The 19,499-nt window shown below is 42.8% G+C and overlaps 1 protein-coding gene across 5 annotated transcripts in view; it reads right to left on the bottom strand.

Moving 5' to 3' along the window:
• NRP2 (neuropilin 2) overlaps window positions 1-19,499 on the bottom strand; it is a 123,498-nt gene that overhangs the window by 78,640 nt on the left and 25,359 nt on the right. For all 5 annotated transcript variants that reach the window (XM_038422251.2, XM_038422250.2, XM_038422252.2 and 2 more), the window contains exon 3: window positions 3,714-3,895. In XM_038422251.2, coding sequence (XP_038278179.1) covers window positions 3,714-3,895 — 182 coding nt within the window. The remainder of the gene's footprint in view (window positions 1-3,713; window positions 3,896-19,499) is intronic.

Below are 19,499 nucleotides of genomic sequence, written 5' to 3'. Positions count from 1 at the left end.
GTAACTGTGATACTGTTAGATAGCAACGATTTCCTCATTTAGGTTGCTTATAGCGGTTAGTATCTTTGCCAATAGCTTGACTATAACCAGCAAACAATGACTGGCTTTAAAGGTAACCTGCAAATAATAAATGGAAATCATGTTTACTTCAGCAATATGTGCTAAATGCTCCCACTCACCAGGCTGAGAGAACAATTCAACACATAAACAATGAAAAGGCAACCACTTAGGGCTTGTCTACACTGGCACTTTACAGAGCTGCAGCTTTCTCAGTCTGGGGTGTGAAAAAACACACCCTGGAGCGACAAAAGTTTTAGTGCTGAAAAGCACCAGTATAGATAGCACTTTATCGCCAGGAGCCGTGCTCCCGGTAATAAAAGCTACCATCCCTCCTTCGGGGTGGTTGTTTTTTTTATAGCCGGGAGAGCTCTCCCCCGGCGATAAAGTGCGACTACACTGCCCATGTCACAGCATGGCTGCGCTGCCACGCTGTAACACGGGCAGTGTAGACATACCCTTAAAAACAGGCCTGTCAAACTGCTCTCACTGTCACGCCCCAGAGGCAGGGATGGCCGGGGCCATAAAGTTCAGATCTCATCTCTCCCAAAGTATTTGGTGAGAGGGTGTTGGTTTGGACGCATCTCTCCTGGAAGGCATCAATATCATGGCTATACATGAACTCCTGCATAAAGGGGAGTGGGTAGTTTTTCTTTTCTTGGAATGGTTTTCAAAGTGTGCTTAATTTATTCTTCTTCCATTTTTAATAATAAAAAGGAGCTTTGAAAACTCTACTAGGTAGTAAACCTGGGATGTACCTGGCAGCAGAGTTTCCTTAGCATGAGGGAGTGTCATGGGGCCAAACTTTTCAAAAGCGTAATGATTCTGGGGGCCAAACTTGACACTTAATGAGGCCTGATTTTCACAGGACAGGTCTGCTCAGCATTTTCTGAAATGCAGGCCCTGTTAAGCTGTATTGCTTGCGTTGCATGCTCAAGCTCATTAGGTATGTTTGAAAATTGTGACCTGGCTGTCATCTTTTGGGGTGCCACAGCAAAACTGACCAATACAACACCAGGGGACTTAACCATTAGGAAGCAGCTGTTTATACGTCCGTGCCTCTCTTAATTGTGTGTGTGTGTGTGTGTGTCACTGACATGGAGTATCTTAATTGGATGCCCTTTAAAGCCATTGGAACTTCACCGGATAAGCACCAGTTCTGCCTGAACCTTAGCTCTGATCCATGCCCTATCTGTTTGTCTACAAACAAAAGGCAGGATTTGTTTACACTCCAGATCTGAGGCCAGAGACCCTCCTACCCCTGAAGATGGTTTCAGGGGACACTGTTCTCTCTAGGTGGGCTGTGGGCACTCTGAGATTGTGTAAACCACTGGCTTCAGTGCCTCCCACTCTCCAGGAACTGAAACCTTGCTTATGTTTTGAATTTTGTCGAGAGTGGTTTCAAGCCAAGAGCCCTCTTCAGGGAGGACAGTGAGCATTTTAACAGCACTCAGTACCAACAAGGAGGCCTGTACTTGATGAAGTCCCAGCCGAAGGCCTGCTACCTGAAGGGAAGTGTATTCATCTAGGGAATCCAAGCTGAGGGACAAGAAATGAGAAGACTCAGCTCCTGCCTTCCTCCTGCTCCTTCTGCCTCTCTGACGCAGCCCCTATTTCCTCTCCCTCCGATGGTCTTTTCCCATGACGTTAGCCCCTTCCTGGTTCGTATTCAATGGACAGAGCGCTTCTCACTCCCTGCCCATTGTACCTCCCTGCCAGCAGCCTCTCGGCACAGCACCACTGCCTGGTTCTGTCAGCTCAGCCTCATCCTGGCTACTGCTGCATACTGGACTACTCCCGGTCCTACTGCTTCATGACATAAAAGTCAGGGCGTGGGACTGACAGCAAGGGCAAGTGGGACAAGGCACACAGGAGGGACTGGGATAGGACCAAGGGTTACAGGTAGGAAGAGGCAAGACAGCCCTGTTTGAGTCAACTATCTTCCCTCCTGAACAAAGGCTCATCCTGATCCCTGCCTCAGCGTCCACTATTCCCTCAGCAAATCCCACGAAAACAGCCAGTCCTGGTGGGTTAAGTAACCCCTTCAGGATGAGCCCATGTTCTAACCATTAAGTGAAACAATAATGTCATGAACTGGCTGGTGTGTATGTGCACCACTGCCCTCTACTGGATGGAAAAAGAACTGCTTCACTGTGTGCCAGAGGCTTTACATGGCCACCACCTCATAACGATTCTCCATTTTAACAAGTCACCCCAGGAATAGATAGACACTCTGATGGATTTTTTAATCCACCCCTTTCCCCTTCTAAATTAAAAGTTAGGAAGTCCTGTTTCATTTGTATTCCCATTCCTAGTCAGCCAGTCATCAGCACCCAAGTCTGTATGTGGGTATGTCTCTGTGTATTTACAAGCATCTGTCTCTAAATAATATATAGCTGTGCTCAAAACCACTAAATACTTATGTGCTTGTATGAAGATTCTGGAAAAGAAACAAACAAAGCTGCGCCTATATTTGATTCTCCAGTATATTCATGTATTTGTTTCATATTCTGTGGATGACGTGACAGTCGTGTGTTTTCTTCCAGTACTCTAGCAAAGGAATGTGGGCACAGGGCCTGGTCCTATGACAGATAGCTTTGGGTATCCTTGTGCAAAACATACTTATGACCCTCATGTGCACACAAACTCTCTCGCTCTCTCTCAGGGCTACTGTACACTAGAAGCGCTACAGCGGTGCAGCTGCACCAATGCTTTATGCCGATGTGAGAGCGCTCTCCTGTTGACGTAATAAAGCCATCTCCGTGAGAGGCGGTAGCTATGTCCATAGGAGAAGCTCTCCCGCCAACATAGCGCTGTCCACACAGGCACTTAGGTCAGTGCAACTTACATCGCTCAAGGGAAGGTGGGGAGGGAGATGTTATTCACACTCCTAAGTGACATACGTTATACCGACATAAGTAGAAGTATGTACAACCCCTCAATCTCTCCTCTCTCTCACACACACACGCGTGCGCGCATACAAACACAGAGTTTCGTATTTTCTTGAGACTACTTGTTCTCATGCATACGGTTCTGACAAATATTTAGACAGAGATGATATAAAAAGGCCTTTTGAGTAGCTTTTACTTTCTTCCAGAATAGCTTTGTATAAAGCAGAATTATGAATAGTTCCTGTTATACTGAACTCAACAGCCGCCTGTCTGACTCCCTTGCTGACACTGCAGGCAGCAGCCCCTTTAAACAAGCAGTCTACCTGATACAAAAACCCTTGCCTTCCAGAAAGAGAAAACAGAGTCATTGATCAGTGCTTAAGTTGTATATCCACAGGAGCTTTACAGAGTTCTAAAGGAGGGACAATCTTCACCTTAGCCTTGACTTAACAAGCGCTTACATGCCATGAAGAAAAGATAGTGTGTTTGTAGTTCTGGAATGCAAGAGAATTTAATGAGGAAACCTGCTTTTTATGCCAAGATACGAATTAAAAAGCACTCTAATGCACCACTAAAATCTTTACCTTCTTGGAAATATGATGAAACAGACTTGCCAAAAAAATAAAATCCTTTGTACTGAGCACGTGCTAAAAACCCTACTGAAAATGTGGCCCATGGGATTTGCTCTGTGATGATCCCAATGTCAACTGCTGGGAAGATTGGACTGGCAGTCCTACAGCACCTAAGTCTGCCTTTGACACTAACCTGTCTTGTAGATCTCATAGCGCAAAGAAAAACCAGCGCCTTGCCGTGCGTAGTCAGAGGTGAACTTAATGTAGAGAGAGGAGCCTGAGGAGATGATGGTTGGAGGAGCGATGTTCCCACAGTGTTTGCCCAGCAGGTCTGCCGACTCGCTGTCGCCATCCCGTATCTCGATAAAGTCATATCTGTCCGAGGGAGTGGGAAGGGAGACAGAAGAGACACATGACAAACAGGGTGATGTTACAGAATGTACGGCACAAACACAATGAGTCCTTCTTCCCACCTTATACCTGCCTCTATTCTTCACAGAAGCATCTGTCTGGCTGTTTGCTTTGACCACTGTCACCCCCTTGTTTGCATGTCTCCATTTCCACTGCAGTAATCACAAGCTACTTGTCTTCACCTTTCAGACCCTTTATGGCTTACGCCTGTCCTACCTAGGATCTCTAATCCACTAGAAAGATGTAAACTCTCACCTCCACTCTGCCTACAATGTCACCCTTGATTGCCCATTTGCCAAATTTTCGGACAAGCGGTCATCATGCAGTCTCCCATGCTACCACCTTTGCAAAGGACAAGCTCCCTATAAAAATCTTCCAGGCCACTATCCCCCTTTACATCTCTTCTTAAAAGGCACTGTCCCACGATGCCTAAAAAAACACTTGACAATTCTTAAGACAGCTGGTGTACTGTGATCACTGCTTATTCCACTGTTCATAATGGCCTCACTGTTTCCTTGTGCTCTCCCATCAGTTTGCGGTATCCACATGTTGTCTTACATCTTAAATGTTAGGGCATGGGTCATCTCTTTGTTATAGTCTGTACAGCCCCTGGCACAATGGGGCTGGGGCCTCTAGTGCTATCCACAATACAAATAATAAACAATATTAATTAATTAACAAACACCTCTATTGAAACTTTGCTCCTAGACCTACCTCCCATTCCATAACTAGCTTGTGTGTTTCCTTTCCCTCAGTTCCTTCCCTTGATCTCTCTAGCAAGTTGTATTATTTGTTATTTATATTCAGCTCTCAGATATTGCTCTCTGTCCAAAGGATCATTCACTCTCCAAGCACTCCTACACAGTAGGTACGATACTATCATTATCCCCATTTCACACTTGCCAAAGAGGTAAAGATGAGATTTTCAAATTTACCTAAGTGATTTAGGAGCACAAATCCCGAGGGATTTGACAATCCCTCCCTAGATGACTTGCCCAAGGGCACACAGGAGGGCAGTGGCAGAGACGGAAATAAAACACTCTTAACCTCCCAGACCCATGCTCATTCCTCTAGACTACTTGGTAAGAGTTTCCATTCTAACACTCTCTATACACAGTTTTCCATACCTCGCACTTTGATTGACTTAAGTGGATTATCTCATTATCCATATGACCGTCAAGTAGGGGTGGAGGTATCATATCTTGTGCCTAACCCTGAAGTCTTTACACACATTCCCTATTGGCTTCAAAGGAAGTTCATGTAACAATGTAAGGATTAGTTACACACACACACACACACACACACACACACACACACACACACACCCTACCAGCTCAATCCATGGAAGGCAGAGATGGGCCCAAGACAAAACTCCAGATCCAAACACCCTCAGAACTTGGGCAATTCGGGTCCATATCCGGAAGCAGATCCTCAACTGATTTCAACAGATCTATGTCAGTTTACACCATCTTAGGATCTGACCCCCTAAATTTAGTAGTAGAAGGCCATCTATAACAACATAGATAACAATGGCTGAACAACACAGCTTGTCATTGTATCCATCTTTTATCATCAGAAGGGACTTCCTGGTGTTCTCTCTTTGATTTCATTCAGAATGTTGTATTCTGTATTAATTAAACAGAATGTCCCAAGGCCACTGATTGAGTAATATGCTACCTCTTTAAATTTATCCAAATAACGGGTGGAATTTGGGTTATTTTTACCACAGATTATTTATTTCTTTAGGTTTTGATCAAATTAAATAGAAGCTCTAATTAACCAGTGATTGACTGAAGTAACTGGAAGGAAATATATATATGTTGATTTATTACACGCCTATCAAATAGTATGTGGCTGTGCATGTAGAAAAGTTAGACAAGCAGTAAATGCTCAAACAACATGGCCGTGTAACCATTTAGTTCAACATATATATCATACCAAATGTGACATTATAACAAATAGAGGCAGGGTGGCCTAGTGAACCGAGCTCTGCCCTAGGACTCGGGTTCTATTCATGGCTCTGCCTCTGACCTGCCAGGTGATGTCACTGCCCCGTGCCTCAGTTTCCCCACCTGTAAATCTAAGATAATTCTATTTATCTTTGTAAAGCGCTTTGAGAACTATGGATGAAAAGTGCTAGATAAGGGCTGGGTATCATTATTATTATTACTCTACCAACTCCTCCTAAAGCACTGGGTGAAACCCTAAATGCAAATACTGGGGAACCAATTGCAAATTTATGCCTAAATTAAGCACCTGCAGTCTATATTTTGATGCTGTTTGGCTATAGATGCCCAAATTCCATTTGACATGCCTAACTGGACATTTGTAATCCCAGATGAGGCATTTGGGCGTTCAGTGTGGGTGCCAAAGTTTGGAAACCGCACTCTGTAATTCACATAATCATCATCAGGTGCACACACTGCTGAGAGAAGTGACATAAAAGTGACTGCTGATAACGAGGTCTAATTAATCACATACAGAACTTTGCTGTGATCAGCACTTGGGCAGACACCATGCAAAGTATCTCTCTCTATATATAGAGAGAGAGAGAAAGAGAGAGAGAAATGAAACCCCCAAGGCTATTAGAGATGGACCCAAGTCACAGAATTCAGATCTACAGACAGATTTCAAATAATCCAAAGCTTAATGGTGTTGGATCCTTACCAGTGTGCCAAGATCACTCTGTCTATTATGCTGACCAATATAATCGTATTGTTTCTTTGCATTCCCCTGTCTGTATCCACCTGTCTTTCTTGTCTTACACTTACACTGTAAGCTTTTGGGGGCAGGGACTGTATCTCTGTTCAGTGTTTGTACAAAGCCTGGCACAATGGAGTCCTGGTCCATGACTAGGGCTCCTAGGCACTACAAATAAATAATAATTCTGGTTTTAGTTTGGCCCATTAGAGAGATAAAATCCCACTGTGAAATTCTGATCTGAATCTAAAACTCCCAGTGAACGCTTTGGAGTGTTCATCTTGCTGCATGTCTAGTGGCAGGATAGTACTGGTATCTCTATGTGGCAGATAAATAGTTTTTACATGAACATCATGCAATCTTTACACACTTTCTCTCTCCTTTCTGTGTTTAGTCTCTGACCAGCCTACCATTATTTACAGAAAACTACCCATCTTTCTTTCTCTGTTTATTTGCTTAGCATCAACCTGTTAAAACAACACACTAGGCATCTCCTCCTCCAGAGGGACAGGAGAGCATGGAAATGTTACACACTGCCAGGCTTCTTACTTTCCACTTTGTCACAAGATCCTCTGTTTGGAAACTGAGAGTTGAAAGAAGAAGTAGCTTGTTGGACACAGAAGGATTCTCATGTGACTCATTCCTGTTCTGCAAGACACACATACATCATTAAGCCACAACCCCAGAACTAAATGTGCTGCTCAGAAAGGAAGGCAGTCCAAATAGGCCAGGTCTCACTCCTTTCAAGGAGTTAATCAGGCTGGACTTCAACTGAAAAATGCCTGAAGCTAAAGTGCTATCTATACTGGGCCAGGCACTGACTTAGCAGTAACTAGCCAGCCTATAATTTGGTGACAAACACAATTTGGCTGGCCAGCATGAAAGAAACCAAATCACACTTAAAGTCTCCTTTTAAAAGAGTGATCTACCAAAGGAAGAGCATGCATGGGGCTAGATCCTCAGCTGGTGTATGGAACTACACTGATTTACACCAGCTGAGGATCTGGACTCACATGGGATATCTAAAGCAGCTTCCATTAGTGCATTAAGCAACATGATTAACAGCTGACACATGCGGTTTGTTCTCTCTCTCATCCTCTCCCCAGGGGAAAAATTATGTGTGCAGAGCAGTGCTTTGTTTTGGTAGGGTTTTATTTCTCTGTTTGTTTCAACCAGAGCTCAGCAAACAGAGGAGACATTTTTTTTTCTAGTCATATCTACTCGAATTCAAAAGACTTTTTTTTTCTAATACCTTTGCAGCCCTTTCACATCCAGTGAACATCTGTGTGCTTCCGAGTTAACGAGCATGAATTCTTGAATATTCATCAAAAGTGAATTTCAAATTGTACATTTGATTGTAAAATTTGCCATTTGTGCTGAATAGTTTAGTTTACGTACCCGAAAGTCAAATTGCATTGTTGCCATTCTCTTGTTTATATAACTCAACAACACAGCAAGAATTTTGAGGTCATGCTGTCTCCATGGCATAAATCAACCAATCAGTATCCAGAAGAAAAGATACATAACTTACAAAATCAAACAACACATTATGAAATGACAAGATCTATAACATCCTGTAGACCAAGAATTAGTGAATAATTTCAAAAAACAAATAAAACTTGTGAATTTTGCAATCTGCTCAAAGACAATTTGCAAATAGAAAAAAAAAGTCTAAATTCATCTAATACGTTATTCATTGGGAAATAATTGCTCCTCTCTACATTAACATTTGGTCTCATCCAAGCATCTAAAGAGGAGTTTTCTCCTCATGAAACTAATCCTTAATAAATCAAATCTTACAACCAACTAAATAAGTCTGCAGGAGGTCGAGAGATCGTTTTTGCCAAATGTGGAATTAATATAAACACATAAGGGATTTTTGTTGTTGTTGTTAAAAATCTTGGCCCAAACCCTGCAGTCCTTACTCAGGCAAAATTCTCATTATGTTTTTACAGTACTGATAAACAGATCTGCAAAGTGGGACAGTATTCACACCAGGATATTACTTCTGCCAGAATGCACTATAAGAGTATTTGCTTTCTTTAGTAGTTAAACTTCATGCTTGATTCCTTAAAAGTGAAAGAGCAAATATGTTCATTCCAAGAATTCACATACTAATTTGAGACTCCAGGCTAACTTCCACAGTGGAGACTGCTCATTTTCTTTCACACTTAGGTTCTGCCCACACACTGGCCCAAGCTCAAGCATGTTGTTAAATGTAGTTCTGTTATAGTGGGGTTACTGGCCAAACCATGTTAAAATCTGGTTTTGCTAGAACTTTGTTGATGTTGAGTTTAAACACAATTTCCAGACTTGGTTCCTTTTCCAGTGTGTTGGTGGTGGGGACGGGGGGAACCCTTTGGATGTTTTCTGCACTTACAGTTTCATTTCCAGATGGTTATGGAACAGCTCATTGTTGGGTGGGGCAGCGAAATGGCATGATGGCATCTGAACTATCTCAGCCAATCACAAGTCAGCTGGTTTTCATTCATAGGCAATACTATAATTCCACTGGTTAAGTAAACATAGCCCAACACAAGGCACAATTTTACTGGTTAGCTGAACTCCTAAGTCATATCTGAACAGAGGACACTACTGTCAAATACCATAGCCAATTCCTATTCCAAGCCCCAATAAGACAGCAATGGAAACGGATGGCCAAGCAGTCAACACCCCTTATAAGAAAACGTGGACAAGGGATTACGTATGTTTTCTTACATGGATGCAGACCACAGTCTACACCAATGGAACTACTGGCAACAGCAGCTTCAGGAGAAAGGGGGGTTATTGGACTTGAAACAGTTTCAAACACAGGATTGTGTTTATTCTCAGCATTGTAAACACATCACTGGGTGTTTTGTGAAGCAGGGAGTGAAAGTCTAAGTGCTTCTGCCTACCTAGGCAATGGTGGGAGAGAGCAGAGAGAGGGGGGAATACACGCTTAGCTACTCTTGAAATTGTTTAACAAAGTGAGCCAGAAAACATCTATCACTTACGGTGTTGCAATTTATTAAAGATTCTTTCTTAACAGAAAGTGACCTTGCTTTACCAGTGTTAAGAGAGTTTCTATAATCAGTATAAGGCCTTTTAATGTCTCTACTACTCACTCTCCTTCTTTCTTTTTTCTTATTGCCAGCCCTGTCTGTTGCTCAGTATCTTGCTACTCTGTGTTTTCTCCAGTTTGTAAGCAGCTTTTGGTGTTAGCCCTTAGAACACTGGTTTTGCAGGCATTAGTATTGTAGTATTGTAAGGTTACACTGGCAACCAGTTCATACGTTGGAGTGAATCCAGCTTGCCTCGCTCACAGGAGTAGTCTCAGTGGAATCAGTGTGTGACTATCACAAACCAACCAAGGTCCTGCTGCTGCAGTTTGCACCTCAGTTCTTTCTTGCAGCTTGGCCCCCAAATGGCACCCAGACAGGCAAAGAACTATGCTTCTCCTCAGGACGTAGCTACACCAGTGCTTTCTCCTCACAGTCGATCTGAGTCAACATACACCTCCACCCTTGCATGGTCCCAGGAAGATACAAAGTCCAGAAACATCAATATATACCTAGCAAGAATGTAACCAGATACCTCTGGGATCTCCAGCAGACTCCCCCTCAGCTACCCTGCTGAGCAACACAGTCAAAAGTGCAGAGCCCAAATTCATGTTGCTCAGTGCAAGATCAACAAACCTACTGTTAACCGCCTAGCTGTGGAGGCCAGCCGTCATCCAAACCGTGATAAGATAACACTGCAGGGACATGTAAGCAAGTGGTAGCAGGAGGAGGAGGGGATGCAGTCGGTGGGAATGGAAGGCAGAGCTTAAAGCAGGACAGAGAAAAACCTTCACGACTTCCCAGCATAACCCCAGTGCCTACCATGAAAACCTGAAAATTAGCTAGTTTCCCAACTGCAATGGTCCCATGCAAAACTTTAGCTTGGATGGTTTTTCCCTACATTTTTTACTTTTGCCTTTTTAAAAAGGAGAGATATTAGATAAAACCGACCCTATTTGCAGTCTCTCTCATGAAGTCACGCTTGTGATCTAGAGATGGGAACTAGCTGCAAAGTTATAATCTCAACTTTCCCCACATTTTATTATTAGTTTTATTTATAGTAGAAGCATTCCATGGCACTCGTGACTGCAATATCTCAGCACCTGGCAAACATTAATGAATGTATCCTCAGAAGACCCTGGGAGGTAGGAAAGTTGAGAGGATTGGTGACTTGCCCAAGGTCACACAGGAAGTTTGCAGTGGAGCCAGGAATAGGATCCAGACTTGATTAAACAGATTATATTATATTAGACTAGTCTAGGATACACAGACAGACCAACAGAAAGACAGACAAACAGATACTTAGATTAAATCCAAATATTCCCAAATTTGGGAATGGTCAATGCTGATTTGGGCCTCCCAGCCCGGCACTCACTCCTTTGTCCTGTTTAGCACAACATGTCCTACTGTAACTGCTCATAATAGGAAGAAATTGGAGGGGGTGGGGGGCGTGAATCACTACTATATTGAAAATTCTCACCTGAAAGGGCTAATATACTGCCAGCTAGTGCAGGTATATTGGAAGACTGCTTAGCCAGAACTTTTGCCAGCCAATCTAATTGGCTCTTTCACAATATCCCTTTTATAAAATCCTTCAAAAGTTGTGGGTGGTTTTTAAAGGTGCTTTAAGAATATCCTATTTCATGGTGATGATGTCACAGCTGAGAATCAATAGTTTTATTAAAGATGGTTACGGAACAGCTCAGCATTAGGTGGGGAAAGAGGTAAGTGAACCACCAACTCAGTCTAACACTGATGTTTTGCGGCAGACACAATTAATGTCAACTGCATGGTGGTTGGCTCTGTCAGTTGCTCTGATGTCACCACCCAACATTGTACTTTTCCATAAACCACCTTCAAATCAAATAGAGCATTTTGGAAGCGTGAGAAAAGTCCCCAGTGACTTTTATAGAATCTTAAGCAAATAACACAAGTCAAACTGTTGCAAAAGGTGCAGGAGATTTTTAAATGGCATATTTTATGGTCATGATGTCAGAGGCATGAAAGCAATTTTTCTGATGGCATCATAGCAAAGAACTTTTATTTGCTGCCGGTGCGATTTTATCTGTAACCATTAATTATAAATATGGCAGCTGGATTTGGCTTAAATTGGTTTTACATGGGTGTAATTCATCAATTGATGTGGAGTCACTCCTAATTTACATGGGTCTGAGAGCAGAACCAGGCCTGATGTGTATCGGTATTTGTATCTATAAATGGGTGTGTAGACATAAAAGGTGTGATTCTAGTCTGCAGCTTGTATACTCACTCATGCAGTGCAAAATGGGCACAGAATGCTACCAATTCAGAATGGTAGTGTTTTGTGCCCACTTTGCTTTCATTGCAGGGCAGTGGAGTAGCAAAGCCCAAAGGGCCTGATCCTCATCTCATATGCAAATCAGAAGTGACTTCACTGGAGTCAGTGAAGTTACAGTGGTTTAAAACTGGTGTAAGTAAGAGGAGAATCAGGCCTCGAGTTGTGGGGCATGTACATGGTCTTATGGGGCTTTATGAACAAACAAAACTCTGGTTTGGGTTATTCTCTCAGCTCTTCCTAACCTAAATGACCAGAACTTCTGAGAACAGAGAAAAACTAGCCATCCAGTTCAGGCAGTAGGAAGAGAAAGAATAACCCTAAACAGACTGGAAGCCTGCTTCCAAAATGCCTCAAAGACAAAAATAAATAAATAAATAAATAAATGGAAGCCGCAAATAACATCTATTTATCATCTTTGTTTTTTTCACTGCCATGATAGCAATGCCGATGTAGAGATTCTTCCAGCAGTTACTGTACATTACGTGAAATCCAACCAAATATATCTTGCAGAAAGAAGAATCAAAGATTTTTAAAACTGCTTCTTTGGCAAGTTTAGCCTCAGATGAGAATTTAATTCCTGCCTCCCATTCACTGCTCCTCGCCAAAATGAACTCTGACTACTTCCCGCACAATTGTTACCATCCCTTCTTCAGGCTGCATTCCTGTGGCAAATCTCAGCCGAGAGAAGCGTTGGAGGAGAGAAGAGCTTGCATCTGGGACATATCTGGAAAACTGTTCATTATAGAAGAAAATAAGATGTGCTAATGTGCACGTTAGGGATTTTCTGCCGGCTGTTATTCGGGAGTTACACGTGGCTGTTTAATTTTATTTCTGTCTCTAAAGCCATCTCTATACATTCCTCACCTTGCTATCTTTAGCTTCGGGGCTCTTTTGTTGCAAGAAGTCTTTAGTATTCCAAAAAGAAAAAGAAAATCAGAATGAAAATAGGAATAAAACAGATTAAATACTTCAAGGATCACCCCCAGCGTCCATACTGTTCTTCTTTGTTAATACTGTAATAGAATTGAAACAACTCAAAGCCCATCCTGTCACACAGACACTCGAGAAACTCCATTTGCACCTCCCTGCTTCTGCTATAATCCATTTGTGGAGAAAATTGGACTTTGTTTTCTATTTCATTTTACTGTCACCACTCACTAGCGCTTGCTCACTAGCAGAAGAAATATAATAAATAAGAGATAATAATAAGTAGCAGAAGGTTCACCGAAGAAAAGTACAAGGCAGAAACTCAGTGACAGACCAAGTTGGTGTCATATCACATCCACAGACCTGGGCCGGATTCCTCACCTAGGACCGATGGAATAGTTCACAGTCAGAGTCAGGTGGGAAGTTTGTAGCTCAGGCCCACTACTACCTAGAACCCATTCACACTTTGCTGCTTACTGCACGGGCTTTTGTTTGTTTCACTCTTGGAATAAATATAGCACCAGCCACATTAACCTAAAACTATGGAAACCCAAAAATGATCAGCCCACCCTAATCCTCCTAGCAGTTTGTTTCCCACCTTCTCTGTAATAGTCCTGTCCTTAATGATGGTACGGGAAGGTCTTCCAATGGCTGGTCTGCTAACCCAACTTCTTTTGCTCAGCAGTTTCTCACTCTCCTATAGTTTACATTCTGGCTCCTTTTCTGTCAGATGAATTATGAAGACATTGCTCAGTTTAAAGGCAACTCTGTCACAGTAAGATCTACTCTTTCTTCCTCCTTCTTGGGGGCTGGATCAGTTGTGCAATTGACAATGTCTATACATTAGGAAAGCCACTTACTATATTCCACCATACCCTAAAGCACCATTATGTATTTGATAATTTGCATATAAATCTGAACATCCCAGCCACTTAGGTACAGGGACGGATCAAGCCAGGGTGACTCGGATGCTAAAAGCATCCTGACTTGTCTGGTAAATAGCCTGCAGTTTGGCCTGGCTAGAATACAATTTTCAAATGTTAATGCTGCACACCAGCTAGAAATACAGGCCATTCACCAGAAAGCAGGTAAGAACAATGGGGATCTGTATCCCTGGAGAAGAGGTTGGATGTGGATAGGAGAAAGCATGGGGAGAAAGCGCGTCCCTTCTCAAAAGTCCTACAGTAGAAAGTACATCTCCTGTGCCTGTTAAAATCCACCCTTAGCCGAGTGGCCGAAACTGCAGCTTCCTCAAAGGTTGTGTCTGCACTAGAAATGTTCTTGCCCATTATTCCCAATGGTTAGTGCTCCATAGACACTAGCACCAGGCCAAAAACTAGTGCAGACTAGAGATAAGCATTTTTACTGCCGGGTCACATACCACATGAGTACAGCATCTGCTGCTAGCGTCGTGAAGCTCGATGAATGATAAAACAGTCTAATGGAAGCTAGGCCCGAGACTTGGGGAAAAGCAGAAGGAGCAGTGGAGGAGAATATGAAGTGGATCGATATATTTCCTCTTATTGAGGGATGATTTGGATGTAGGGTGACTATAATCTATCAATCCAGGCAACTGAAATCTCCCTGTTCCTCATGCAAACAATGCCCTGCTACTTCTTTGTTCAGAGATATTTCTTTCCTTTACTATTAAAACAATCCTTTGTTTCACTCTCTCACTCAGTCTCCCCCAGCGTGTCTGTTTTGCCCTGACAACTCAGCCAGGGGGAGTTACATGCCTTTCTCACCCTCCAAGGCTTTGGTTCAGCTCCATTGACACTAAAGGCAAGAGAATTCTCTGTGTGTGTGAGGAATCAATTACTTCCTTTGACACTCTATTACTATAGCCCTCACATCTACAGATTCCAGATGAAAAGGGAGAAGAAGGAGGGGGCATCGGAGGTCCCGGGTATCCCAAGCTGCCATACTTAAGAGACAGAAAGATGTCTCATTCCTTGACTACCTGCCCGAAACCGGAAGGTGCATGGCAGGAAAATCAGAGAAAACAATGATCACAAAGGAAATCTTAAGAAATCATATGGAGCAAAATAACTTTAAGCAAGCTACAGCAAACACAGGATACTGGTGGGTTCATGTCCCTGTAATAATCGTATGACACACAGGCGTGCTGATAAGGGACCAGTATTTATTTCCTGCTGATAGCAACCTGCCACAGGTCAAGACTACCAAAGATTAACACCCTTGTCAAATCTCTGGGCCAGTATCCCAACTCTGGGGCTACTGTTATATATTCCCCTTTTATTTTACTAAAAATGGAAATAAAACATTGCATTAGCATGCACAAATCAAACAGCGGTCCTAGGAAAGAAGTCAGGGCAGATACCCTGAACTCCCTCACATTTTAGCTCTCATTGGACGTCAATAACTACTTGCTCTGAATCCCTCTGAATTTCCAGTGCATTGGTCACTTCTTGCTCTCATGGAAGTTCCTCCTACAATGTCCTGTGAGAGTACTAAGGCCAGTCTGTGAACTGCCGTCTGTGTTTGTTGCGGGTGGTGTTTCTCACTATCAATGCCTGTGCTCCTTGTGTCAGCAAAGGAGAATTCTGAATGTCCTCAAGAAAGAGTCACTCTCTTCCTTGGTTTTATTTTGGGATCTTCTGTTCCTCCTGTAGGACTGACCCTCAGTGGCAACTGTAGCATGTAATCCTGTCCCATTTGCAAGAGGGGTCACTCTCTGACATCCTTGATACAGGATCTTGTTCTGATAGTTTCCCCACTACTTCAGGATTAATTGGCTTTGGCTCAAGAAGCTTATTAGATACTGGCAACCTTCATCTCTGAATTGTTTTTTCTATTAAAAAATAAAAGACCCGAGTTGCAATAGTCTAACAATGCTGTGTGTGGATCCCATGAATCTCCCAGGGCTTCTCTCTTTAAAGAAAAAAAAATCAAGTTCTTTGCTATTTGTAGTGATTTTTCTACTAATCAGCATAGTGAGGGTCTGACACAGTGATATGTCAGTGTGGCTAAAATGAGCTAGTCATGAACTGTAGGCCATACCTGTTATTAGCCCATCTGAAATTGCATAGCAAACAAACTGATTTACACTCAGTATGTTATTACATTGCTACTTGATGTGTTGTGCAACAGCTGCATTTCAAATAAATTTTGAGTGCTAGTTTCCTAGTAAGAGATAATCTCTCTCATTTAATTCAAATAGATCAGTGGCAACCTTGGAGAATAAAAAATCTCCTGTGGGTCCAGTGACGCTTTTGCATTCTGCTGCCTCTGTTTATCGCAGATTTCACACTTGATGGTGAAACTCCTGTCTGGTCAGAAGAGGACTTCTTGGCCTCTGTTCTTAGATGAGCAATGTGCCTGGTGCTTAGCATTCTGACCTGATGCTGTGTGTTATTATGACAGGGTATGCTTTGTACAGAATTCCCTCATCTGCAGGAATTCTACCTCTCCTTATGCTTGGGTCAGGCTCTGAGTTAAATATTGTCTCCTATTTTACAGGTGAGGAAACTGAAGCACCCTACATAATTTGCCCCAGGTCACACAGTAAGCCAAAGATGGAGACAGCAGGCAGGAATAGAATCCAGATCTCCTAACTCCCAGTTCTAGATGTTAAATGCAGGTCCCTCCTTTCTCCCATACATAAATAAATGTCTGGATACCATGAATTAAGAAACTACATGGAGCAAAGGTAGTTGGAATCTCATTAAAGGACAGATCCAATGCCCCTAAAAGTCAGTGGAAAGGCTTATACTGATAGCTGTAGGCTTTGTATCAGGCCCTTAAAGAATAAATTTTTAAACAAATGGCACCTTTCATACAGCCTCAAAGTTCTCTACAAGTAATAATTCACTAATCCTCATAACTATCCTCTGACATTATTATCCCCATTTTGGAAAAGGAGAAACTGACACAAAAAGAAGAGACAAGTGATATTCTCAAGGCTACACGGCAAGTCTGGAGCATTGCCATCAACAGAACCCAGGCACGCTGGCCCACAGTCACTAGTATTTCACTTCTTGTGGTTATTGTCCATTTGTTTTAATGAGATTGCTTCATTACTTTTACATTGGATTTTCATTAAGTGTGGTCAATACAGGATATAAGAGGAAATACAGAAGAAATACCGTCGGGCTAGAGAGTGACTTGAAGCACATGCCTGGGTCGGGCAGCAGGAATCCCCCTTATCGCTCCATTCGGCTGTCTGGATCTTGCGTCCAGGTGCACAGGAGTAAGCAGGGCTATTCATTTGCCTACTCCCTCTCTGCAATAGGTGAACAGTGCCTTGGCTCTGTCCCCTTCCTCTGAGCCAGTGCAGGGTGAGTAGTAACTTATTGAGGAGATAGGCTAGCAGTAAGTCACTAACCCCAGGTGCCAGGATGACACAGGAGAAGAGCTGTGACTCACACAGGAGAAGAGCCGTGTGAGGCCCACAGGGGCAGTGTCTAAAGCCACAATCTGGCCCTTAATTTCTAACAATTCCAACAGGGAGACAACATACAGAACCAAACCCTGATCTTTCTGTGCCCAGCAGGCTGGGTAAAACAGTGTGGTGGGATAAACCATAGCAGCACTTCTTCTGCCTCATCAGTGTCTGAAGAATTCAAACTACCCTTTAAGAACACAAGCACAAACTGATTCAGGGCTGGCTGCATGCTTCTGTAGACAGTCAACAGGCCACAATAACTCAGAGTCAGGGGAGCTGTTCCATTCAATTCAGTGGGTGTTAACGCTGAAGACTAATGGAATGTTTAGATGTCAACATGGTTGACTCATTTGCTCTTGATTGTTCTGGCAAATGTGCCCACCTATCCAAGGATTATGACTGGGGATTGGAATGGTGACAGAGTTAGGTTACAGTATGCCCCAGTTTAACCACAGTAACTGACGTCTGAACAGCTCCAGCTCAAACCACTGTTTCTGCCTGTCCAGCCCATAAACCTACAAGCAACCAAACGCCTTCACGAATGTTTCCTCTATGATTTCCCTTCCCTTCATGGTTAAAGTTGAACCCTTCCCATTGTTTCATTCACAGAAGATCCAGTATGGTCGCTTACTACGTCCCCTGAAAACACATCTCTCTCTAACATTATTCATATATTTCTATTTTCTAGGATTTTCCCAATTCAGAAAGAAATGGCATTTTTTCTAAAATGTTTACTAATGAGCTAATTTTGCTTATTTTTCAAAACATTTACTAATTAATTAGTCACCTATAATTGCTGTCTTGTCTGCTCTTTAACCCCTGCTGATGGAAGGAAGATTTCCTGCAGTGTTTTGTTCTTGTGTGAAGGGATCTGGTCAAGGGTGCTGAGCCTAAAATTATAGTTGCCAGCTGTGGTTTGGTATGTGGGCACTCACACCCACTTTGCATTGACTCTCTGCCCTGCTCTCTTCTTGTTAATATGCAGGATATTAAAATCTACAGGACTCAGACTGCTTGCTAAGAAAGCAGAATATTTGTGTTTGCTTATTTCAGTGCCCAGCTTGAGAGAGGCTCATGCAACCACAACAAGACCTTGCAGGCTAACTAGACTCTGGCTTGATGTGTCTAATGGGATCCCATCCCACATCATAACACCCAATGCTTCAATGGAACACACGGCAGCATGGTTGTTATCATTGGTGTCTAGTAGCAAGGGAGATGTGTTTTGGTTGATCTAGGAGTCATGAGCCCTGGGTTGTACTCTTGGTTCCCTGACTGACGAACTATATGACCCTGGGCAAGACACTTCACCCTTCTTTCCCCTCCCACCCTTTGTGTGTCTTATCTATTTACAGCATCCACTCTTTGGCGGTGGGACTGTTTCCCTGTCTGTGTTGGCACAGTCTAGCACAATGGTGTCCCGATCTTGGTTGGGAACACTAGGTGCCACTGTAATACAAATAATTAATCAGCAGCAGAGAATTTGGCTATCAGTCAATGCTGCTTACCCTCCTTTGGGGAAACTGATATTTTCCAAGATCAGCAGAGCAGCTTTAAAACAAAATATGAGACATGTGTAAGGTGAGTTAAATTATGGGCAGGTCAGCACCAGACTGGGAGCACTGTCCCTTTAAGTTCTGTTCTCCTCATATCAGGGTAAACGTGCATGAATTCCCCATAGTACTTTCTACCGTACCCTTCTTCTAAAAACAGTTTTCATTCGAGAGGAGGCCACTCCTTTGGATCCAAATTCTGGGGAAGGTCCAAACTCGGTGGCTCAGGCTCACCTTTGGTTTTCATTCTGCCAGCTCTCTGAAAAGCCACCACTCTCACAAGGATCAAACTCTCGTCTTGTTTGGCATGATACCACCAGAGGGGGCTACAATTACTCTTGTTGAAGCCAATACTGTATATGAAATCATCACAGCCAGAGACAGCATGTCCATTGGGTTATTCATAATTCAACTGCATTTCATGTTCAGAAAAAGTCAACAGAAAAAACACGCTGGGCTGTTTTTTATGTATGTATATTTTTAGATAATGCTTTCCTGGTTAAGCCGTTATGACTCAAATGAGAGGTTCTTTTGTCTGTCGTGGGAGCAAGACTGTTCCACTATGATGAAATGAGTCTGCTTCCACCGTGTTTATACAGAAAAGACTTGGAATTCAAAGGCAGCT

This window comes from Dermochelys coriacea, chromosome 11 (genome assembly GCF_009764565.3).
Source record: "Dermochelys coriacea isolate rDerCor1 chromosome 11, rDerCor1.pri.v4, whole genome shotgun sequence".
Classification (NCBI taxonomy): Eukaryota; Metazoa; Chordata; order Testudines; family Dermochelyidae; genus Dermochelys; species Dermochelys coriacea.
This window is presented reverse-complemented; position numbering and strand designations above follow the sequence as displayed.